Genomic DNA, 27,431 nt, shown 5'->3' with positions numbered 1-27,431 from the left:
TGACTTGAGATCAGCACCATGGACAGCGCACAAACAAAAGCACTGGCTATAGATGAAAGCAGTTAAACTGACTCACCGCTGTGTACAATTACAACACAACAGCAGAACCGTTACAGTTTTCCATTAGTATTCCAGGAAAAGTGTTTAATGCATTTGCCTTTGACAAAAAACAAAGAGTCTGATCTGATGTAGCCAGAACCCCCGCAGCAATAATTCACTCCTGTTGTCGTTCAATAAGAGCTCAGCGGAGCACAACACTTCATTTCCCTGACTTTGTGTGTGCATATATACGTGTGTTTCTGCATTGTGTCTGTGCATATTTGACCACAATCGTTGCACAATTTATGACTGTGAAAACCATATAAATGGTAGTGATTTTAGAGAGTATTTACACACTGAATTTCAATGACTTGAGAACGAGCAAGACCATTGACCACAAATGCTAATTTTATCCAAGTAAAAAAGTCTATTCTGGCTCACAAAATGTTCTGAGGGAAAATATTAATGCCAAAACACATCCATTTATTATGTTGGCAAGATATATTTAAAATATTACATCTTATAACTCAAATCTTTAATTACTCATGACTCAAGTCAATTTCACAACCATCTCCACTCAAAGATTATTACATTTCATATATTAATACTGATTTGATGCTGTCAGAGTTTGACTGAGAAACATGTAATTAAAATGAGCCCAAGGCCAAGGTTTTTTTTTTTTTCTTTTTTTTTTTCCTTCTCCTGGTAGCTTATTAAAAATCAGGTTAGTAGTATCTATTTCTTTTCTCAATGTTGCTGTTTAATTGTTGTAGTTGTAGTAGTAGTAGTAGTAGTAGTAGTAGTAGTAGTAGTAGTAGTAGTAGCAGTAGTATTTATTATTATTATTATTATTATTATTATTCATTATACTGTATATGATCAAGTTATATCCAATCTAATGGTTTCGGGTGAATGAAATAAGTCAATTATTATTAGTTTTACTCTAAAACTGTTTATTAAATAAGCACACAGCTGCTTTTGGATGATAAGAATTCCCGTTTTGTATGCATTAAAAAAAAAAAAAAAGTTATTAAGTAGCCATTTTTCCAATCTGACCCTTGACCAGAAGTTTGACATCGCTATTTTTGATGTGTCTATTTTCACCTCATCACACACCATTTTTCTCTGAAAAATAATGAAAGTTCTCTTAGATGTGCAGTAAAAGAGGAGTATGAATTATTTACTTATTTAAATCATTACTCCTTTAATAATTCATACACCTCCTCAGGCAAGTGTTACACCTAATTTCTTATATCACACCATTAAGAGTTTTGGAGGAAAGCGCCTTCTCTTGAGAATAAAAACGCATTTGGCCCTTTTCCTTGCACAGCGAAAGAGCAGCTGCTTGTTCTCTTTGCTCTCTCATGCATGCTTTAATAAATAGCATATTGTAGTTCTTAAAAGTACCTCAGACAAACAAAGCGACTGCAACAGTTCAAAGTTTACCTTCTGGACATTTATGACCGAATCATTCTTGCGTGAACCAAAACTGCTTCTCCTCTTAGCGCTAATGAGTGTGCGGCCAAGGAGCGTAACAGACGACGTGCTATTTCAAACAACGGAGTGACATTCAGAAAATCGATGTAGGGCCTCGTTAAGGTTCGCATTAAAGATTTCTGTCCGTCTTCGGAAAAGCGGTGCTACCTTAATGACATCTCTGTATCGATCTCTGAATGCAAACGTTAGTTAAACAGCACTGAGGATGAAACATCATTATAGAAATCTGGAACAATCGATCAATCTAAATTAAACAAATTAAAGCTTATTTGTGAGTCAGCAAGTTCATTTATATGAAACTTGTTGACTTAAATGATTAATTCCAGTGACGCTTCCAGAATCTAAATCTAATCTTTTTTTTTTTTTTTTTTTTTACCACATTTTATGCTTGTGCTGACATATTACAAAGTTTGCAATGTAAAACTAGCTCCCTAATCTATCCATTTATTGACAGTGAGCTGTAAAACAGCTCATTAGTGCTTACAGACTTATTCACAAGCTTTACTCGTAAGTATTTAACTTCAGTGTGTAACACATGCCACACTGCTGGTGTACGATAAACTGAATGAATATATCCCATAGATTTGTGTTGAAGACAGGATCTGAGCCCAGAATATAATAGAGTCTTGGGGGTGGGCTTTTCCGACACTTTTTAGTAAAACGAGGATTACTGGCCTTAGCAGAAGAAAATAAAAGACACTCACTTTCTTTTGTAGGGAAAATAAAGAGCTCTACTTCTTTGGCAGATATGCTATTTGACCACAGGCTAAACAAAACATCAGTGCTGTAACTGAGTCACAAAATGCATGATTTTTGGCTGATTGTGATATGACTTCATTGCTTGTGATGAATTAAATAAATAAATAAACATTTTTTTTCTGTCACACACTATAAAAAATAAATAAATTAAAACATAAATAAATAAATAAATAAATAAAAAACGGAATTAACGTAAATTTACATTTAAATACTGTAATTTCACTGATATAATGTTTACATCAATGATTTATACATCATCTGAATAAATAAGCTTTCCATTGATGTATGGTTTGTTAGGATCGAACAATATTTGATTGAGATACAACTATTTGAAAATCTGAGGGTGCAAAAAAATCAAAATATTGAGAAAATTGCCTTTAAACTTGTCCAAATAAAGTTCTTAGCAATGTATATTACTAATCAAAAATTAAGTTTTCATATATTTACAGTAAGAATTTTACAAAATATCTTCATGGAACTTGATCTTTACTTAATTTCCTAATGATTTCTGTCATAAAAGAAAAATCGATAATTTTGATAATATTGCTACAAATATACCCCAGCGACTTAAGACTGGTTTTGTGGTCCAGGGTCACATATACTAACATATATAAAAGGTGCACAATGTTATTCACACCATCATGGTAACACACATGAAACTGAAATAATGCAATAAACATTAAACTAACAACCCTAATGTGCACAACTGATAAGAAAAAAACAATACAAAATAAAAAATAAGAAGAAACATATTTAGTGAAATGTAACTGGAAATTGGAATTTCAATTTAAGTTTATTCACTGTAAATTATACACTTTTTTTCACTTCCAAAAACGGTATAGCGGAGAGTGGGGTAAATTGAGCCAGTGGGTAAATTGACCCAACCCCTGTATCTTGGCAACTGTACACTTTTACTATCAAGTGACCATGTATTTTGGAATCACACATAATTTCTGCCAGACTGTGAAAAGGAGAAACGTATGGGAGGAGTGCAAGGCACCCATTTACTTAGAAACTGTTTTTGGCTTGTCAAAGTAAAGCAGATTTTTTAGCATAACAGATGTAATGGCTGTTACATCAAAGCAAATTTATCCAGGTCTACAAATATTTATGATGCATATATGAGATTTAGCAACATATAAAACTGAATAGTAGCCTGAATTGGTAAGGTAGCATTTTTTTTTTATTTATTTATTTTTGTAATTAATTATTATTATTATTATTATTTTATTTTTAAATGCCAGCTATGCAGCAAAGTTAGCCAAATGATGTGGGGTAAGCTGAGCCAGCACTTTAATATACCCCACCATAAGGCACCAAAGTTAAGTTAAATCTCTTTGGTATAAACTAATATTTTAATGTGATATTACGCAACTGGTTCAGTTTATGATATATATACATGCTATTTGTAGTTTGTTTGATAGGGACAGTGTATAAGTGTGCCAAATCCTTCTTGTTTTTCATCACATTATAATCAAATATATCTTTCCACCTGTAGTCCCTAATGGCCTGTTTGCAAACAGACAAACAAACAAATAAGAAAAAACAAGAAAAAAGAAAAAAAATACCAGGCCAAGAATATTTTGACTTAAATGTTTATTAGTTTCAGTGACATTTAATATTTCATTCTAACTCAGTTTGTATTTAATTTAAGAGCTAAGAAACTACAAAAAAATATATATTTACTGTGAGAGTTACTTTAACATTTTATTCTTTATACTTTAAGATTTTATTTTATTTACTTTTCCTGGCCGGGCTGTCGCAATGACTCTCTGGTTCTTCCAGGTTTTTCTATGACCGTGAGAACCCTTCTCATCTATAAACTGATGAAATGATTGTCACGCTCTGACTCGGAGCTGTAAGTGAGCCAAGACGGTCGACAAGAGACCAAAAAAATAAATTAGAAGGGGGAAAAACGGTGGACAAAGGGCCGATGATTGTCTTTCCAATCTCTAAGCTTACAGTTGTAGCGCTGGGCTGAGTGACACATGCACAATGAGAGCGAGTGGGCTGCCATTTGGCCCGGAGGGAACTGTCAGTGTTTAGGGACTCCACAGCGCAGATAGCTTTTAAATGGCAACCTGTCAAACAAAACATACACGACAATGCACACCTCAAGCAGCACAGAGACACAATAACACGCCGCTGAAGAACACAGCGTTAAAAATGGCAGTCAAAACATTCAGGTTAAACGTGGAGACTTCATTCTTCAAAGGCTTGGAGCTTTTCGCAGCTCCCGGGGTACATTTTACTCGCATCAAAACCAATCTCTGCTCCCAAACGCCCGGCGGTTTGAACACACTTTCTGATTAAAGTCTGCTACTTGTCAAGGTTTTTTATATATTTATTTATTTATTTTGTCGGAGGACGGGTGGGCGCAGTTTCCTCCGGCGATGTTCACAGCCTGTCTCTCTCGATGCTGCAGAATGTTTGCTTTCATCCCGCTTTGAAGCGTGTTAAAGCAGCCTGATGTTATTTGCTGTCAGCACATCCAAACGCCACTTTAGCGCAATCAGTGTGCCCAACAAGCCATGATAGGAGCCAGGCAATCAATCTCTGTATGTTCTGACAGTTACACAGACTGAAAGCAAGTCTACAGCAGCGACGGTGCAGTGTTTTCCAATGCTGAGTAAGCCTGGCAGTACACACTGTAGGGAAAGTGTCAGAATTCTGCTAATTCTGCCGTTTCTGGTAACCAGTTGGGAAAACCACTGCTTTGACAGACGTACGCGTTCTTACCTTCCACATACTGGCCTCTTTGCCGTAAACCACAGCCATGTTGTTGACTTTGTCCCTCCTTATGTTGAATCGTTCAGTCTGGTTTAGTTCCTCGGTCACAAAACCCATGAAAGAGTTATCAGGAGTATGTGCTGCAGGAAAAACAGAGTATTTTTTATTTTATAAATACAGTTCTATACAAGATCATTGCAACTGAGACCATTACATTAATTTTGAATGACACAAAGAGAAGCAGTGAACAGAATCATTGGTCAATCAAGGAATCCATATAACATTTATACATTTTTACTTTTTGTTTCTTATAAAATGCTATGCACAGAACAAGAACATGGATTGAGGAAGCAGATGGAGTCTGTTTTGATTGTCATTCATTCATAATTTATTGATTCCACCTTTTTTTTCTTTTCTTTTAAATGTTCCTTTCTAAAAATCCTACTGTGTGTCATAACAGTTACAAAATAGTTATGTAAATGTCATAAAAGCAATTTTGCAATCCATGCTTCTTAATTTGGGTGGGAAAAAAGCACCTCTCAAGCATTTAGACCATGTATTAAATAAAGGGCCAAACCCCTAAAACATTAAATATTTACTTGAAATACCTCTGAGGTAGTAAATATTTCAATAAGTCAACAACACGTTAACATGTTTACAGTTTGATGTTACTTATTGGTCACACTACCATGCATGTAAACCAAGAAATAATAATAATTTCTATTTTTAGTGTTCAAGTGTTTAAATTATTCATTTAACATTATTATTATTATTATTATTATTATTATTATTATTATTATTATTATTATTATTATTATTATTAATAATAATAATAATAATAATAATCAACTCACAGATCCACTGCAGTTCTTACATTAAGCACATTCGGCAAACGCTTGTTCAATATAATGTTTAATACATTTTATGTACCAGCTCTGTTCATTCATTCATTCATTCATTCAAAATGACTTAAACACACATACAATATATGTACTATTTCCATAACCATTTTAACATATATAGATTACACTTTTTAATCTAATTAATTACATGATGTTTTGATTAAATGATCTAACTAATAGCAACATAAATTTGACAGTGGACATACCCACAAAAGATTATTTAAAGCTTTTTTTGTGTTAAAAATTGAAAGTATCAAGTAGACCAGTGGTTTTCAAACTGGGGTACGCATACCCCTGGGGGTACGTAAGGTGATGGAGGGGGTAGGCGAACAAAATGCTAAGCTTTGCCATTCATTTAATTCTACCCCAATTTAAAGTAACATTAATAGCACTTAATAGCATGAAGAACAAATATTGACACAGACCGTACATAGAGATCAATTTAAGAAACTCTTTGATTCAGAAACATGTCCTTGTGCGAGTTATTGTTTTTCAGGTTTAAAATATGAGCAAGAACACAATTTTCTCTGAATATTCAAACGATTGCAAATGCTGATTTTATATAACAGTTCAACAAAAAGGTAATATTAAGTGAACATTTTACATTTACATGTATTTTTAAACACAATATTGTCAATATTGTTTGTTATATTTTACAACAAAACAATAGTTCCAGTGAAATCCACAACAGAACTGGTGTGCATCTCCAAGAAACTTAAAATATAACACAATATCAACTTCAACTGTTATATAAAATTATACATTTAAGCTTGTGGTAGATTGGGACACAATCAGCACTCGTGTCATATTGTCCTCGCTGCCTCTGTGTTATTGTATAATATGTGGTGTATATATAAATATGAGACAAAACACATAACATTTTTTGCACCAGTAGCTTGAATTTTAGGGCATAACTGCATTTTTGGAGTTGTTACCCTGCATCATTTTTGTTAACAGTCAACTATATGAAATATAAGATGGCATACAGGTCTGGGGACGGGGCCAATGTGTTTACTGTGTCAAAATATTTCAATCGTGTTTTCAAAACTAATTATTTAAGTTAATGCATGAAACTCACAGTTAGTAGATTAAATAAAAATCATGTTATTGTCTATGGGTGAGTTCTTTTATTTCTCACAATAATTTAATTTTGATTTGTATATTGCATTTGAAGAGTTCAGATGCAAAACCAGCTAAATTCATCTGATGTCTTTCTTTAAAAAAATGCATTTTCATCAGTCTCCTGTGTATAGTTTTCTATGTAAATACCGGTACTTCTGATTGGGCTGAGGCTGGTATTTTAGCGAGTTTGAAGAAAAAGTATTTGATGGACGTATAATATGTGTCGAGAGCATTCACTCAGTATCATTATCTCATTTTTGCCCGAGATGGCTTTTAGCTGGTTTTGCATCTGAACTCTTCATTTATACATATAAACACATGATATACAGAAAATTGAGTCGTTTTGTATAACAAATTTAGTTCTGATGGCTGCTAACTGTTTGACTGCACTGAATTTAGTTCAAGGAAAAATGGTTGATTGAAAAGAAAAGAAAGAAAGAAAGAAAGAAAGAAAGAAAGAAAGAAAAAGAAAGAAAGAAAAAAGCATTATTCTACAATAAAGAGACATTTATTGAAAATGAATGTCTATATATTTAATTTCTGTCATTCCGATACAAATTACAATTCATCATCCTGTGGGGCATCCGACCAATTCAATTCAAATTCACACTCATGAAGTGAAAGGGAACAAATTGTTAAATCTGAATTTGGGTCAGCCTTGTGTTGTGTTAATATATTGAAATGAGAAGCAGTGCCTCGGTGTGAGGAGTTGTAGATTTGTGCATATGCTGCACAGACACAAACACTCTCCAACTCTGACAACATCTGCTGCTCTTCTCCTGCTTACAGATGCTCTGTGCCTATAGCATCTGCTACCCAAACACAAAACACTCACCCAGACGTGCTCACTGTTCTCATTTTCTGTGCTGTGATTACTAAAAAACTTTTATAATGCAGCCTGATAAATGCATCAGAGAAGCTACAAGATGCTCACCTCTTTGATCAAGAAGTTAGACATCATACAAGCTAATAATAAGAAATTGTTTACTTAGCTACTTAGTAGAAGCAATATTTTCAGTATCACTTTATTTTATGCCGTCCTTGTTACACATTACATGTACTTACTGTAGTAATAACAGCATAATTACATGCAACTAACCCTACACCAAAACTGTTCCCACTTAATGTTAGGTGTTTTTAACTTCTGTATGTGTGTGTTGAAAAATTAACTGTTAGGTACAATATAACTATTGTTTTTATGTTAAATTCCTAAGCAGTTTTGCTACTGTTAGGGTGGGAAAAGGGTAAGGTTAAGGGCAGGTTTGGTGATCTGGTTAGGTTTAAGGGGTAGCAGTAGGGTTTACAGTGTGATTATAGATGTAACTACATACATTAATTGCAGATGTAATTACAGGGCATATTTTTAATTATAAGTGCATTTGTAAAAACAAGTATGCACACAATAAGTGCATTGTATCAAATTATTAATTTAAATGTAAGTACATAATAGTTAAAGACACTTAATACAAAGTGGGACCCCAAACCCTATTTCTAAAACTAACCACATAGTAAGTACATGTGATATTACTCATCACTTAAATATATAATCAAACTGTAACATTGACACCTTAAAATAAATCAAACTTTCGTATCTGTTTCTATGTAGCACATTTCAAATGAATGCAGCAGTATGTACCTGACACAAACACATAATAACAATAATAATAACAACAACAACAACAATAATAATAATAATAATAATAATAATAAATAAGTAAATAAATAAAGTTACTAAATAATACAATAAACATTAATTTAACAGCATAAAATGTGAATATATATATATATATATATATATATATATATATATATATATATATATATATATATTCACATTTTATGCTGTTAAATTAAAGAAAAAAAAAGTTTTTTAAAAAAAGGATATATATATATATATATATATATATATATATATATATATATATATTTCCTTTTTTTAAAAAACTTTTTTTTTTACGTTACAAAGTTACAAAAGAAAGTCAAATTACAATGTAAAAAAATGTAAAAATAAAAACAAGTAAAAATGTTTGGTAATTTATATTTAATAAGTGTGTGACTTCAGTAATATATACAATAAAAAATACAAAAAAAAAAAATAAAATAAAATAAATAAAAATCTATTATTGGTTTAACTTGTTAGTTTAAAATTTTGAGTTTATTGAAACAAAACAAAACAAACAAACAAAAAAAAACAACAACAACAAAACAAAACAAAACAAAACAAAAATACAAAGAAAGAGACTAGAGGTTTATTCAAAGTTCTGGTAAATCAAAATTCTGTTGTAAGGCGGCTCTAACAAGGCAGCAGTGTCATGATTCACCTCCAGCCAGTAATAAGCAGTGATATACTTACGGAACATGGTCATGTATTGTTTGCAGTTGAGGTTCCAGTAGCCCCAGTTGGTCCTGTAGCCGTGAAGTGTGGCATACTCCTCATTATTGTACGCTGGCTCTGTGCCAAATGTGTCGATCACACGGATGTGGCACCTACACAGAAAAACAAGTGTGTTTTTTTTTTTTTTCACTTTATTCAAAACTCTGTTTGTTTGTTGTTGTTGTTGTTGTTGTTGTTGTGGTGGTGGTGATGATGCACATACCAGCTAATGTGCTCACACATCCCATTCAACCAAACAAAACAATGTGTGTCTTGTAAATGTGATTATATACATTAGCTGAAAGCTTTCCATTAAAATATTGGTTTACCCATTAAAGAAAATGACCTCTGTGGCTTTGTTTTTTGCATGCAACACACAAGGAGATGCTTTGCAAATCATTCACACTGCTCCATATTTTTCATAAAATGAAAGTGAATAGTAACCACAGACTGACAGGCTCCAAAATGAAAAGCACCACAGCGGCAGATCATTTGACTTGCAACGCACAAGTCAAATGGACTACCGCTGTGGTGCTTTTTAATTCCAATTCTTCTGAGGCCATATGATAGCTTTGTGTGAGGAACACAGTGAAACTGAAGTCATTAAATCACTCTCCATTCTAGATATCAATCTTATTAATAGGATTAAATATGCAATTATATATGACTGAATATACTGTAGATATCCTTATCAGTACGTAATCAGATTACACTATGTGACCCCTAAAATATGAATAGATTTTAAAATACCACTATCACACACTGGCTGATTTATTATATCAACTGCTGCAGAAAAAGTATGGGAATCACACCCACAGAGGCCGCTCCCACGATAGTTGATTGACATGAGCGTTTTACCTCAGATCAGCTGTAACAGTCCAACCTCCATGTTTTGATGCCGGAGCAGGGATGTAAGTTAGACAAGAATTGAGGGATTGAGGTGTTGTGTTGCTGGATGTAATAATGAACGTAGTGGTCATCATTTACTTCCGACATCTGAGCTGCTGAAGATGCAGTGGATTACGTTTGTTTGTGAAGGGAATGCGCCTCCCGATCTACATATATCCGTCTATGTTCGCGCGAATCATTCGTAATCCAGCTTCACTTACAACAGAAGTGAGTATAAGGGTTTTTTTATGAATGTTTGCAATCGCCTTTCCTAATAATGTGCTAGTTTGCAAGTTTAGGCTAAAGTAAACATGCTCGTCAATCCACAGAGAGAAGAGAGGGACAGGGCGAGCAGAGCTCATTTGCATTTAAAGCAGCCTCGACCAGAATAGGATGATTTTTGTAGAGCTGATTTTGGCAAGGTAAAATGGGTGTTTTGAGGAAAACATTCTAGGATTTTTCCCCATATAGTGAACAATGGTGGCCAAAAGGTTGAAGGTCCAAACTGCTTTCAATGAAGCCCCAAAGGGCTCTACACAATCCCAGCCGAGGAATAAGGGTATTATCTAGCAAAACCATCAGTAATTTTTTTTTTTTTTTTAAATAATAAAAATGTATTTACTTTTGAACCACAAATGCTCATCTTGCACCAGCCCAACCTTACGCATTACATACTCATGTTGGAAAGGTCACGCACGACACAGGTGGAACTACCAACCCAGTGTTTACAAAGGGAACATGCAAAAAAAAAAAAAAAAAAAAAAAGACCTTTACAAAAAAGGTCAATCAATGATGTCGGACTATTTTAAAGTTAGAGGTGAATGTACCCTACTTTTTTGAACTGAAATATATTTAAGAAAATGATAGATAAGACCCTTATTCCTGGGCTGGGATTGTGTACAGCCTTTTGAAGCTGCATTGAAACTGCAATTTGGACCTTCAACCTGTTGGTCCATGTTGAAGTCCACTATGTCGACAAAAATCCTGGAATATGTTTCTCAAAAACCTTAATTTATTTGCGACAGAAAGACATGAACATCTTGGATCACATGGGGGTGAGTAAATTATCAGGATTTTTTTTTTTTTTTTTTTTTTTAAATTCTGGAAGTGAACTAATCATTTACATTTATATTAAATGCAATTAGTGGAACTAATTGTAATTGTTTTAGAATGCTTTAGGATTCTGAGAAAATTGAGCTTTCTAATGCAATAATCAAATTCACTGAGTAGTGCAACCTCATAAACTATAAACTCATAAACTAACTAGCTGCTATAAATATCCGCTCAAAATATCAAACACAGTATGTCTGATTATTTTTGAAAATCATGATGTAAGAGCTGCAGAGAGTTGAGAGTTAAAAAGACAGAGCTAAAGTAGTGTAACTCACCCATTAAATCAACAGGTTCTCGCTCTCAACTTGTCAGATACTGAATTGACGTTTGGTCAGGATCCCTTGGGATCCCTTGGCGTCACTTTATGCACTTTTCAATGTGCAGGGCCCTCCATTGTTTTCAGTTGTTTGAGTTTAATGGTTTGCATGCATTTGTAAAAATAGAAATGACTTTATAGTACCTAACCCCACCCCTACCCTAAACCTACCCACTTCTGAACAATATCAAACACATAACAGGCAAATATAAGTACAGGTATTTATTTCAAGAATTACTTGAAAAAAAGAAACTAACCAGGATGAATCATAATACAACCCTTAAATGCATGAATGTTTCGCCAATAATTATTACACATTCGGGTCTTTATATACCTATATATCCAGCATGGATGGATCTTTAACTTCTGCAATAGTAAAAAACTCTTGATATTTTAGGAACAATTACAGAATAATAAAATAAAGCATATTTTGCTACCTTTTGAAACTTAGAAGGGTTCAATCTAAGCAGATGATTGTACCATCGTCATCATCCTCAGAGTGCACTTCCATAGTACATTCAGCATCTGGATCATATTCACGATCTCAACACACAAAACTAATGTTTTCAATGACTTTAAAGTACATTTTTTGATTGTCAGCTTATTCATCACATCCACCATCAAATGACAGTGACATTTATATTGTATTGCGTACAGTAATTGCTCTGCAGTATAGCCATTCAAACCAGTTCAATATTATTTTGTTTTATGCTTGCAATAATTGTGAGTGAAACATCAAGTCATTATTGTCCATCAAACAGTGCCACCTCTAGGAATAAAGGTGAATTGCATGTATTGAGTCATCAGATATTTACATATTTTTTGCGCATGAAAAATATACTTACACTATTACACACCTCTCTGGTGACCCTATACACTTTTTACAAAACAGATATTCTTTTATATTTTATTATTATTATTATTATTATTATTATTATTTTCTTGTTATATTGTTTATAACAAATAGATTGAGGAATACTAAGAAAGTTGATGTCAAACTTTAAAAAAAAAAAAGAAAAAAAAAAGAGGGTAGTGAATGATGTTCCGGGTCCCTAAAGACCCAAGGTATGCATTTAAGGGTTAAAAAAAAGTGTCTATTTTAGCAATATTCTTTTAAAGCATATATGTTAAAATATGTTAAAGTGTGCTTCTTTGTACACAGTTTTTGTATGTAAAGACTATTATTTATTTATTTATTTATTTCTCATTTCAGACACTTGGAAAGAACAACAGCATTCAGACTTGGACTGTTGTAAACACTGCAGTGGAATAAAAAAAAAAAAAAAAAAAAAAAAATATTACACAAAAGACAAATCAGTCTCATTCTCTCCCAGACTGAAATATAGAGACATACTGTATTTTACAATTGACAAATGAGAAATGGACTCTAATTGATCTTCCAATAATTTTAATACATTATGCATGTGGTGGTCTTGGTGTGAGCGATGAGACACAAATATTCTCCATTATTTATGAGGTATATTTCTGGAGTATTATAGTGTACTCATCAGCGTTTTATGCATCTGAGTTCATTTCTATTCATTATTGAACTCACTGATGGAAAAGCCTGAGAACTCACAGTGCGATTGCTGGCATGACCAAGTCAATAAAGACTCAGAATCCATTATAAAGCATATGATAGAGCAGCTTAAAGTCCCCAGGAAAGGAAGGAAAGGAAAGGACGTGACGTGAGGCCAAGTATGGTGACCCATACTCGGAATTTGCGCTCTGCATTTAAATAGTTATCAAACACGTACACACACACACACACCGTGAACACACACCCGGATTGCTATCGCTGCGGTGCCCGGGGAGCAGTTGGGGGTTTGGTGACTTGCTCAAGGGACTCACCTCAGTCGTGGTATTGAAATCTAAATTAAAGTTTTTTTTTTACTTTTTCAAAAAGTCAGGCAACGAAAGGTTCAGGAGTTCAGAAGACAGAAAGGCAGCTTAGTTTTTGGAAGAGAGGCTCAAACTGACCTGTGCTGTCTAAAGGAAAGGCCCATATGCTGTTTCATCTGCTGTAGGCCGTGGTAGTCTGTATAGATAAGGTCAAAGGGTAACGGGCCCGTCAGAGGACAGCTTCCTCTTCCTGGAGGCACACCAAGTGACCTAAAAGTGAAGAGAAAATAAATTTTCACACACAAGCAGTGGTGTAGGTTTGAAGAAGAAAATGGTTCAACTAATTGCATTTTAATAGAACTGTAAACTATATATAGGCATCTCTTAAAAAAAAAATAATAATAAATAAAATAAAATAAAATAAAAATCGGGGGACACCAAGCATGATGCTTCAGGGCTAAATTTAGTGTGACTCATCATCACATACACTCGCACAGCAGGTGACAGTGAGGAGTGCACCTCCTCCTCTCTGCAGGAGATCATTTGTCAGTTGGGAGAGTTTCTCTGGGAAGCTCCTCGAGGGATACTTGAACTGCCAAATCCAAAGCCGCTGGTGTTTGCGAGCAGATGCTTCAGCAGAGAATGTGTAAACCACCACAGATCTGCTGCTAAACTGGCTTCTGATATTTCATTATGAATTCTGGGCTGGTTTCAGCCACCCACATCTTTCATCTACAGAAAATGGGAAAAGAGCAATAAACGCATCACAATCTCATGCAGGTTGGGCTCCGTTAAAATTCATTTCCGAACACCGGAGGTTTTTGATCTTATTTCGATCTGAAATGTCAAAATGCGAGCGCCTTTAACCGTAACACCCGGGGTTTAATAGACAATACTGGAAAGACCTTTATTCTTAACCAATGCTCAGTTCGTTTATGCAAATCCTCAGGCATAGGTAAAGCTTTTTTTTCAGATCCTGGTCTGCAAATCCTTGTTCTATAAATGTCAGCTCTGTAAGTGAGGTGGTCTCCTGTATAAACCAGGTTACTGGATTCTAAAGTGCCTCATTCAAACTGGTTTTAAACTCATGCAAAGTAGCTCAAATACATGTAAGATAACATTTACATTTACTCATCTAGCAAATGCTTTATGGGGTGAAAAAAGTCTGGTTTTATGCTCTCACACAAACCGCTGGAGCGCACATGCTGTCTGCTCCAATTCAGAGACACGACAGCACAGAGTGTATTGTGTGTGAGTTGGTGCACACCACAAAACATATTAGACACATTTAAATACTACACAGAATGCTATAGTTTATAGTGATATGGATGAGAGTGTGGCTGTCACACACTGTCAAATGCAGCTTAATGGATTTGGCCCAAGCTGTGATATAAACGAAATGCTACTGGCTATTTAAAAAAGGGACGGGACTGCTTGAATGTCCCACCCTGTCTTCCTGTTTCAGTTGTAATTACATCAACACATAGAATAACACTGCGTGTTTCAAAGCACTTCAGTGGACCTTCAAGACATTGTTCAGTACAAGCTAGACTGGGCGGGAATTAAGGGGAAAAAAAAATTATTTATTTACTTATTTACTTATTTACATTTACATTTACATTTATTCATTTAGCAGACGCTTTTATCCAAAGCGACTTACAGGTGGGGAATACATCAAGCAATTTGTTATAAAGAGGCAAAACGACCTACGAAGTGCTCAAATTACCATATAACAGGCATTGCTCAAATAAGTACAAGCTAGAAAGGGAAAAGAGTAGAAACAAGTTTTTTTTTTTTTTTTAAGTCAAATAGTGTCAAAAGACTTATTGTTAGGATGTAGTCAAATGTTGACGAAAGAGATCAGTTTTCAGCTGTTGCTTGAAAGTTATGTGTAGATCTCATGACCTGATCTCATGACGAAAATGTACCTGTAGGAACTTTTTTCGCAAGACACAAGATACACACCAGTAAGTACATTTCACTGCAATTTTCAACAGAAATTAACACTAGAGCCAGTAAAACAGTGAGCACTTGTAATAGTTTGTAACAGTGTTTTGCTCGGTAGCTCAGTGGCACAGAATTGGACTCAGCATGCAGGATCTTTGGGTACGAATCCGTGAAAAACATGACTCACGATGAAATAGCTGAAAGGTGAGAGATCAAAAAACAAGCTAAAACAAGATGCTTGGAATTGTATTTTTACATCACATTCGCTTTTGTTCATACTATCAGGTAGGTTTAGGTGTAGTGCAGATGGTACGTTATTTTAAAACGGCACAAAGCATTAGCGTTATAGTGCCACTCAACAGACATTTCAAGTCAGAACTACAGTGACACATACAAAACCAGTGTCACATAAAGCATACCATATGTATGTTTATCTGTTCCTTTTTAGTGCCACTCAGTGAATAACTCACATCAAATGTGTCAAGAAACGTGCATGGCGGTACACTGTAAAAAACAATTTGTTGATTCAACTTGTAATAATTTGTTACCTGGCGGCCTTTAAACTTTTTTTGAGTTGACTGAACTTAACATTTTGTCAGCTTGAGATGTTAACTTGTGCTAGGTGACAAATTAAGATATTTGAGTTCATTCAATTTAAAATTTTAAGGCAGCTGGAAAACAAGCCCAGCTTTTAAGTTCAACAAACCAAATGGTTTAAGTCAACTCAAATATCTAAGTTTTCACTTAGTAGAACTTATCATTTCAAGTTGATTATTTATTTCAATAACATTATATGCTCTGCAAGTATAGTTTTATATACTTTTAAGATTTGAAGTACACTAAAATACAATATTCAGTACAGTTAAGCATACGTTTTTCCACAAGTGTAGGGCACAGTATCAGGAAACATTATCACTTACAATGCAAATATAATGTGATCACATTGCTTCCTGGCCTTTAATCATGGTTTAATCATGGTTTTGTGAGTGATCACAAAACATTTTAATACCAGGCATAACCACATCCTGTGTGTGTGTGCAGAGTATCTGCTTCCCTCATGAATCAGTTATGGCTGCAGTATAGAAGAGAACAAAGAGCAGTGCAGACAGCAGGAGCTGGTGAACACACACTAACAAGACAGACTGCAGAAACAAAGAGCACAACAGCTATAGAGCACACCAGTGACCACCCACTTTCTCAGCAGCCTTGATTCTGGAAATACCTTTCAAATTCATTTTCTAAAACTAAACTAAGCAGCTTCCAGGTGAAACATGTATGGAATGTCTTTTCCCACCTATGAATAAAAAAATAAAAAAATAAAATAAAATAAAGGTTATGGTGAATTTTATCTCACAATTCTGACTATGTCTTGCAGCTGCATGTTTTGGACGTTTCTTGAACTTTGAAAACTTTGTCAATTAAACATAGAGAAGTTACAGCCAATGGCTGCTAACAGCATAAGGACCTGCATAATCTATTATAAGTAGTGCTGTCAATCAATTAAAAAAATAACTACCCAACAATAACGTTTTCAAATATACTTTTATATTGCAAAAAAAAAAAAAAAAAAAATCACATTCAACCTTCAAATTAATGTAGAAATGTGCAATTGAAGCGTGTGCAATGAGCACAGAATAATGGCTAGAATAACAGGACAGGTAAATTTGTTTTTACTCATACAGGAATAGAATATGGTGACATGCCAATCAGCTAATCAACTCAAAACACCTGCAAAGGTTTCCTGAGCCTTCAAAATGGTCTTTCAGTTTGGTTCACTGGGCTACACAATCATGGGGAAGACTGCTGATCTGACAGTTGTCCAGAAGACAATCACTGACACCCTTCACAAGGAAGGTAAGCCACAAACATTCATTGCCAAAGAAGCTGGCTGTTCACAGAGTGCTGTATCCAAGCATGTTAATAGAAAGTTGAGTGGAAGGAAAAAGTGTGCACAACCAAACGAGAGAACCGCAGCCTTGAGAGGCTTGTCAAGCAAAATGGATTCAAGAATTTGGGTAAACTTCACAAGGAATGGACTGAGGCTGGGCTCAAGGCATCAAGAGCCACCACACACAGAGGTGTCAAGGAATTTGGCTACAGTTGTCGTATTCCTCTTGTTAAGCCACTCCTGAAACACAGACAACTTCAGAGGTGCATTACCTGGGCTAAGGAGAAGAAGAAATGGACTGTTGCTCAGTGGTCCAAAGTTCTCTTTTCAGATGAGAGCAAGTTTTGTATTTCATTTGGAGACCAAGGTCCTAGAGTCTGGAGGAAAGGTGGAGAAGCTCATAGCCCAAGTTGCTTGATAAGTCCATTGTTAAGTCTCCACAGTCTGTGATGATTTGGGGTGCAATGTCATCTGCTGGTGTTGGTCCACTGTGTTTTTTGAAAACCAAAGTAACTGCACCCGTTTATCCAAATATTTTAGAGCACTTCATGCTTCCTTCTGCAGACCAGCTTTTTAAAGATGATGATTTAATTTTCTAGTAGGAAAATTAGATGCCCACACTGCCAAAAGCACCAAAAGTTGGTTAAATGACCATGGTGTTGGTGTGCTTGACTGGCCAGCAAACTCACCACACCTGAACCCCATAGTCTATGGGGTATTGTCAAGAGGAAAATTTGGTCTTATGAAGTATTCTAATTAGTTGAGATAGTGAATTGGTGGGTTTTTGTTAAATGTGAACCAAAATCATCACAATTAAAAGAACCAAAGACTTAAACTACTTCAGTCTGTGTGCATTTAATTTATTTAATACACGAGTTTCACAATTTGAGTTGAATTACTGAAATAAATTAACTTTTCCACAACATTCTAATTTATTGAGATGCATCTGTATATGGCCAGGGTTGCGAATTGCCCAATCACTTTTCAAGGGGGGATCCCCATTAAAAATCATGTTCTGAGGAGTAAAATATACATTTTTCCCCTGGTAAATTCAGATTCCAGGGTATAAATATCAAGTTAGTGGGGTCACTTAAACGATGATAAAGTAGCCCAATTCCACGGGAAAACTCAGGACTTGGCAACATTGCATATGGCCTGAAAACCTTTCATCTGACTGCAGTTCACTGTTGTTCTACTGAAGCCCCCTCATCACCAGTAGCTTTCCCACGCTCGTTTGACTGAAGTGAAGTTGGAGTGCGTGTCTGACAAGTCTCCCATCTAATGTGGTTATAAAGACGTTCTGTGTCTAAATAAAAACACTTCTTGTCAAGAAAAACAAAGAGACAGAAGCAGCCCCACTAGCCTCATCCCTGCGTTAACTGCATTAAATATTTTTTTAATGCCATTAAACTGGAAAAATAAATCGCCTGCGTTTCCACGCTAATTTTGACAGCACTAATTGCAAGTAGTTATATTGTCACAAATAAAATAATAATAAAAATATATATGTATATATATATATATATATATATATATATATATATATATATATATATTAAATAAACTGCCTGTTTACTCACACAGCTAGTCAGAGCACATCTGAACAGTATGATAGGAGAGCCAGAGCTTTGAAGTTTACTAATGTAGATGATCCTTAAGCAGTTTTACAATTATCCATCCAAAGCAATATAGATTTCCCTGGTCATGATAGAACAGCTAAAGCTGAATCATTTGTCAGATCTGGTTTAGAATTTGTCAGTGCCTGCAATCATTGCATCTTTAGTATCTGTTACTTGCAGACTGTCAAACAGAAAACAAATGATCCCTAGAAAGCACAGCTGAAAGCTTATGGGATACTGTTAGTTGCAATTAAAACATTGATTTCGATGTCCATGTGTGTTTACAGGTTTAACCTGCTTTGTGCAGACCAAATAACCCCAAAAGGGTAGCAAAAGCTGAAATCAGCACCTTTGTGGGGACCAGCCAATGGCCCCTGTGAGGAAAACAGATTAATAAACATGCTAAATAATTAAAAATGCAAATACAGTTCCTGTGAGGACTAAGTTTAGGGAATAGAAAATATCATTAGCTCCGTAGTGTTTGTCTGCAGGTTTAATGTAAATAATCTATCATCTGCTAAAAGAGCTTGCTGTTTTGTTTGCTTGTTAAATATAAATCTGAGCAAGCACAATATAGTCTTTCTCTCTCTCTCTCTTTCTTTCCTCCGGCTTGCTCCCTTTATTAGGGGTCGCCACAGTGGAGTGGTCCACATAGCCGATTTGGTATGTTTTACGCCAGATGCCCTTCCTGCCGCAACCCAGCCCTGAGAGCGCACTCCTTGTGCAGCAAGCACAATATAGTAAACACCGAAATTTTCTTTTAATATATAATATAGCAAACTAATTGCAAAACAAGTAGTTCACATTATCAAAGACCCTTAATTAAGAAATGTGTGCATTGAGAGATGAAAATATCACTTATGACACCAAAACATTTTTAACCATAGAGCATAATTTGTAATCTAATACATTTTGACATTTACATTAAACATTAAATAACCAGCTTCATATGTATGGCTTTTATGACTAGTAAACTTGCTCGATACCCGACCTAGTACAGCATCAAACTTGTGATGCTGAGTGCTCAGGTATGGTTCCTATGAATCAAGATTCACGAGGAAAAAAAAAAAAAAGCCCACACACTTGCAGAATCAAGCTAAAATCGCATTGATGCTTTAGCAAATATGTTTTACCTCACTTTTGCTTTTGTTAACACTATCAGTTATAGGGTCAAGTTTACTGTAGGTGATACAGTGGGGGATCCCCTGCTGATTTGTATGTTTGCCCACTGACAAAGAAATGATCAGCCTATAATTTAATGGTAGGTTTATTTTAACAGTGAGAGACAGAATAACAAAAAGTAAATAATCAAAACAAAAAAAAAATGCATTTCAAAAAAATTTATTTGCATTTTAATGAGTGAAATAAGTATTTGATGCCCTAACAATGAGCTAGATTTCTGGTTCCCAGGTGTCTTTAATGCAGGTATTGAGCTGAGATTAGGAACACTCTCTTAAAGGGAGTGCTCCTAATCTCAGCTTGTTACCTGTATAAAAGACACCTGTCCACAGAAGCAATCAATCAATCAGATTCCAAACTCTCCACCATGGCAAAGACCAAAGAGCTGCCCAAGGATGTCTATATGATTCAGAGGACAACTGGGTGAAAGTGTTTTGGTCAGATGAGACCAAAATCAATCTCTTTGGCATCAACTCAACTCGCCGTGTTTGGAGGAGGAATGCTGCTTATAACCCCAAGAACACCATCCCCACTGTCAAACATGGAGGTGGAAACATTATGCTTTGGGGGTGTTTTTCTGCTAAAGGGACAGGACAACTACACCACATCAAAGGGACGATGGACAGAGCCATGTACCATCAAATCTTAGGTGAGAACCTATTTCCTCACTGAAAATGGGTTGTGGATAGGTATTCCAGCATGACAATGACCCAAAATATACGGCCATGACAACACAGGAGTGGCTAAAGAGAAGCACATTAAGGTCCTGGAGTGGTCTAGCCAGTCTCTAGACCTTAATCCCATAGAAAATCTGTGGAGGGAGCTGAAGGTTTGAGCTGCCAACCGTCAGCCTCGAAACCTTAACGATTAAGGTTCTGCAAAGTTGGACAAAAATAACTAAATAAATTATTTACTGTTATTCTATCTCTCACTGTTAAAATAAACTTACTATTAAAATTATAGACTGATAATTTCTTTGTCAGTGCTGCTCAGCACTGATGTACTAAACTGTTGCCATATTCACACTCATCTGTTTTAGATGAAATTTAATGCACCTTAAAAGCATCACATCTCCTGTGGGTTGAGATATTTTGTTATCTCCCCAGTTTTTATGAAAAGTCTGGTCCATATTTGGTAGCGCCTGGAGTGTTTCTGAGGCTAAAAAATAACATTTTCCCCACTTTAAGCTGTCACGGTTTCAAGGCTTTCGTTGCACACCGAGTGAACTAAAACTGCCTCCCTCTCTAAAAAGAGAAATGACTGTGAGCTAAGTGTGAGCTGTGTTTCCACAGGTCACTGGAGCTCAGCAAATGTGACAATTGACAGACACACAAGCTGTCACAGTGAGCGGCACACAGAAATACAACACAAAACATCACATTTATGCTCCATTTACAACTAACGTCCAGAGATGACATCTACACCTCAGTGGAAAACACCACATGCCCAACACTACCGCTCACATACCCAAAGGAATGAAAAATCACAAATGACAAATAGAAAAGCAAATAGATGGAGAGTAAATGGAGATGTTTGCCTAAAGTCAACATGAAACTACATTAGGACATCATTTGACATTTTTTCAAGTGATAGGATATTCAACAATAAAAAAATAAATAAATAAAAAATGCAGTGTTTGTCTGTACTGTGTCCATTTTATGCAGAATTCAAAAGATGTAAGATGTTTTTTGAATAACTATATGATCTGAATTCTGCTCTCCACAAAGCTCTTTATAGCTCCTTGCAAACACTGTATAGCAACAGTTGACAACATTATATATATATATATATATATATATATATATATATATATCTGATACTTAAATGTTCCATTGAGTCTCATGAGCTACAGTACAAACACACGCACGGACAAAAACAATAAAACAAGTCTTTACAGAGCAAGTCCTCACACAGTTAAAATCAGATACACCCTGCTGTTCCATTTCCTTGTGATAGATTTATCTTGCTGCAGTATTTTATTTAAAGGAAGAACGGATGTCTTGTTAAATAGTAGCTAAATAATAAAATCTATAAGACAACTTGTTCTACAGGCTAACTGAGCCATTACAAAGCTCTAGTTATAAAACACCAGCTCTAAAACCTGATAGGATGCGCTACATTTGAAAACACTGTAAAATACTGCAGGCGAAGCCACAGAACTGCACTTGTATATGTATAAATTCATACAGCATACATCAATCCGTGCAGCTAGGACAGCTGTAAAGCAGGGTTATTACTGTTAATTAAAAGTAGGATTATTAAAAAATATATGTTTTGTTAATTGAAATAAAGTTAAAATAATAGTATAATAGATACAAAAAATTCTAATTTTCACTAAATGAAAATTAAAATGCAATGCTCTAATAGAAGCCTTGTGTTGAAATGCCGTGAATTCAAATTGTCCTATTTTTGGCTTATGCAAGTAAACAAGTAACAGTAAAAATATGTTTACATTGAAAATTAATACTACTTAAATGGACAGTTTACTCTCGACCCTTATGTTGTTTCAAACTCGTAAGACCTTCGTTCATCTTCGGAACACAAATTTATTTTCAAAGATTATTATAATTTTTTTTATTATTTTTATGAAAACCAAGAGCTTTCTGAGCCTGAGTTTGTTTCCTGACGATGAACAAAGGACTTACGGGTTTGGAATGATATGAGGATGAGTAATTAATGACAGAATTTTTATTTCATGGGTGAGCTAACCCTTTAACCATGAATAACATAACTGGTATTTTTTATATGTAAATAACATTCAGAAACTGTCTTTAAAAATAAAGAGGATTAATGAATAAATATTAATATAAGACATTTACTTCTTAGGATTGATTTTATTTGACGTGCACAACAAGGATCACTGCACGCAGTCATGCTATTTAGGTCAGATTTGTGTTGAAAAGCTAACAAAGTAATTTATTCGCAAAAATATTCCCTCTCTTAAAGGGGTCATCGGATGCCCATTTTCCACAAGTTGATATGATTCTTTAGAATCTTAATGAAAAGTCTATAATATACTTTGGTTAAAAATTCTCAATGGTTGTGTAAAACAACAACCTTTTTACCTTGCCAAAATCAGCTCTGCAAAAATCATCTCATTCTGGTCGAGGCTGCTTTAAATGTTAATGAGCTCTGCTCGCCCCGCCCCTCTCTCCTCTCTGTGGAAAGACGAGCCTGTTTACTTTAGCCGCATTTAGCCGTGTTTAGCCGCTAAACTTCCTAACTAGCACTTTATTAGGAAAAATGATTGCAAAGATTTATAAAAAAAACCCCTTATACTCACTTCTGCTGTAAGTGAAGCTGGATCATGAATTATTTGCGTGAACACAGATGGATATATGTAGATCGGGAGGCGCATTCCCCTCACAAACAAACATAATCTACTGCATCTTCAGCAGCTCAGATGTCGGGAGTAAATGACGACCACTATGTTCATTATTACATCCAGCAACACAACACCTCAATCGCTCAATCAGAGATACTCTTGTCTAACTTACATCCCTTCTCCTGCATCGAAACCAAAGAGGGCCGACTGTTACAGCTGATCTGAGGTAAAACGCTCATGTCAATCATCTATTGTGGGAGCGGACTCTGTCGGTGTGACGCAACAACGACAGGCATCTGAGAACGGCTCGATTTAAAAAAGGAAATATTATTTTTACAGATTAATTAAAAACCACTGCATGGATTTTTATCATTATAGTGTAGATTTGTACATACACTGCCAACACACATTAATGTTCAAACAACATGTAAAAGTAAACTTAGCATCCGATGACCCCTTTAAAATATAAAGGTAAACATTATCTTATTGATGTAAGTCATGTTTTAACTAAGTTTAATGGGGCAGAGCAACAATATTTATTAGTGTACAAGTTGTAACTTACTATAATTCATAATGAACGATTGAATGATTAAAAGAATGATTAAAAGACAAATGATGAAAGAAAGTAAAGTTAGTGAAGAGAAAAGATCCTGCAGCATATGAGCCGAGATGAGACTTGCACTGCAGTGACATTCAGACATTTTTAATTGTGAGTTAATTGTCCAAAAAATTCAATCAGAGAACTCGTTTTTACTATGGAAATGAAATTGTGGCAAAACAGCTGAGCAGTGACTGTCCACTCCCATGAAGCAATGAACATTAATCAAGCTAGTCTCCCTGCACACTCTCAAACTTTTGTGCTATTTGTGTATATTTGGCAATACACTTGGAGATTATTCTTCAAAAATGCTCATTTAGCCTTGTAAGCATGACTCTTGGTTTCCTGATGGACCGCTGCCTTTCCTCAAATCCCATAAATTGCATATTCTACCAGTCAGAACTAAACATTTCAACCAGCTCTTGAATGTGCAATATGCATCAAGTGGTCAGTGAACGGACTGTGGATAAGACTATTGCATTAATAAATTCCCAAACTCCTTTCTGTCTCGTAGTCTATTAAACGCTGTGAGCAAGCACTTTTGATACCCCGTAAATTAGCCCACATCTGAGCATCTCTGCCAGTTGCCACACTGTTTGGGTTCAGCTGTCACAGAAGTGGACCGATTAAAAATTAAAATGCCCACATTTCTTTCCACTCATTTCAAGCCTCACTGCTTCAAAACGGTTCCTCTGCTGCCAGCTTACCCCAATTATAAATAAACTTGACTCTAAAGCTGTCGCAACTCCTAACTCTTAAATTATGCGGAAACAAAAACCCACACTCTTTTTCCTTCAGGATTGTCTTTCCTCCCCCAAAAATGCAAAGGTAAACAACCCTGGTGCTGTTCATGTTCTCTATAAAACTCTGTGTGCACAAAAAACCATAGCCTCATTTCCTATACCGCAGTATGTGATTTTCTAAGCACAATCACAGCAGGACCGGTCTTTAATACATCTCAAATGTGTTTTTATAACAAATGCAACAGATTACACAGATTAGAAGGCGGAGCATTTATGAATAGACGGACAATTGTGACGGGCTGAAAATCAAGAGAAGTGGTAGTGTATCACACAGCGAGAATGAATATGCTGTAATGGAAGAGCACAAGGCTGTATTTAGCAGACTGCAGTTTCATTAACTTAACACTGCTAGAGGCTTTAATTAGATGTATGCAAATTCCAGTATGAATGCGCAGAGCAATCAAACGGTTTAAATTTGCAGTTATGTAGCATAAAGTGTGAGCAGTGGTAAAAAAATTAATACTGCACACAAACACACACACACAAGTAAGGGATTTAATGATTCTGCTTCTGATTACAATTCCACTTAACAATTCCAGTTCTGTAACAAATTTGTTCATTATTCTATTTTTAAAATTTTGAGGAAGAAATACTGAATGCATAATTATTTATTTAAAATCCTGTTGTTAAATTACATTTCAGACTTGAACAGAATAACAACAATACAATTTAATTACTGTGGCTGGTTGAGGCTGAACTCACAAAAAAATCTTAGGGTTGTACTGCAATTAAATTGCTCTGATGTTGAAATGATTCTGTATTATTTAATTTACATATATGTCAGGATACATGATAAACTGCATTTTTTTCTGCCATTATTTCTATTTTTATCTAATAATTAATTATACTGAATTATCATGTCCATCTGACACTCTACACTGTAAAAAATAAAAAACACAATTTGCTGAGTCAGCTTAAAATAATTTGTTACCCTGCTGCCTTAAAATTTTAAGTTCAATCAACTAAAATAAGTTTAGTCAACTTGAAATGTTAAGTTGTACTAAGTAACAACTTAGATATTTGTGTTTGCTAAACTTAACAGATGGGTAAGTAACCCAGCTGCCTTAAAATTTTAAGTTGATTCAACTCAAATATCTAAGTTGTCACTTAGTATAATTTAATATTTCAAGTTGAATAAACTTTTTTGAGTTAACTGAACTTAATTTTAAGGCAGCCAGGTTACAAATTATTTTAAGTTGACTCAACAAATTGTTTTTTACAGTGTAGTTATTTCCTTTTTACATTTATGCAAAGTCTAAATACACTGTTGGAAACTGCAAACATTATCTCTCAAATATAACACCTTTCAAATATATCGCTCAAATGTAACAACAAATATATCACCTTTAGCACAAACAACATATTATTTATTTATTTAAGTTATATTTATGGACTTTTAACACCTTTATTATGACAGGACAGTGGAGAGCTGATAGGAAAGTACTGGGTGGAGAGAGGGGAACAGGATCAGAAAAGGACCTCGAGGCGCGATTTGAACTTGGGTCGCCATGAGCGCAGTTGCGCTATATACCAGTGTACTAACCACAAAGCTATGGGTGCTGACAACATATTACTTTTACTCTCTCTTTGTGTACATGGCATATATCACTATTTGCAATTAGTGTAAACAAAATGCTACATGTTTCTGTTTTTATCTGAACAATTATCGAAAAAGTCATTTGCCTCATGCATTACTTTTCAGTCACATCTTATATATCAGTAATTTTACAACTATTCATTGTGTGTGGTTCAGTTATAGCCTATGCTGTAGTGACAAAATGTCCCCACAAAGATGGCTATATCTAAAATCATTTTGAAAGTTTTTTTGAAAATCTGAAAATGCAGAAAGTTTTGTGTGTAGGGTAGATTTAGGTGTAGAGTTAGAGTAAGAGGGTAGAAAATACCTTTTGTACAGTATAAAAACCACTATGTCTACTAGGGATGCAACAATACAGTTAGTCCTAGGTTCAATACGTACCTCGGATTTCAATCACAGTTTTCGGTTCAGTTCTGACAGATTGTTTACTCCTATAAACCTCTGTACACTGAAAAAAAACAAGAATTATTATATGTCTGCTTAATATTTATTTTAAGAGAGGTATTATTTTTCATATTTTTATGCAAAATAGGATGGGTTTCATTCATATTGGATGCCAGAGGGCGCCCTTGTGCAGAAAATCCACATAATAACACTGATGACGTTCCAGCCAGGAAATCTCTAATAGGCATTGCTATTGCTGTAACTGAATAAAAACAAAATATAACGTTATTTTGAATGATGAAATGTAAGGACAATAAACACTCATCTGCAATAATATATGGTTGATCTGTGTTCTTCAAGCCATCTCGGGTATTTTCATAATGATTAAGTATATTTGTTAGCCATTGGTTCGATATTATATTGAGTACTGTGACATCCCTAATGTCTATAGAATGTCCCCATAAAACATGGGGACCCAATATGTGTGTGTGTGTGCGCACATTGCAGAG

The 27,431-nt window shown here is 35.0% G+C and overlaps 1 protein-coding gene across 1 annotated transcript in view; it reads right to left on the bottom strand.

The window, feature by feature from the left end:
• The window catches only part of LOC127162665 (alpha-1,6-mannosylglycoprotein 6-beta-N-acetylglucosaminyltransferase B), a 130,144-nt gene that overhangs the window by 15,868 nt on the left and 86,845 nt on the right, over window positions 1–27,431 (bottom strand). The window contains 3 exon segments of the mRNA XM_051105497.1: window positions 5,035–5,165; window positions 9,403–9,536; window positions 13,721–13,852. Coding sequence (XP_050961454.1) covers window positions 5,035–5,165; window positions 9,403–9,536; window positions 13,721–13,852 — 397 coding nt within the window.

Source organism: Labeo rohita, chromosome 3, assembly GCF_022985175.1.
Source record: "Labeo rohita strain BAU-BD-2019 chromosome 3, IGBB_LRoh.1.0, whole genome shotgun sequence".
Classification (NCBI taxonomy): Eukaryota; Metazoa; Chordata; class Actinopteri; order Cypriniformes; family Cyprinidae; genus Labeo; species Labeo rohita.
This window is presented reverse-complemented; position numbering and strand designations above follow the sequence as displayed.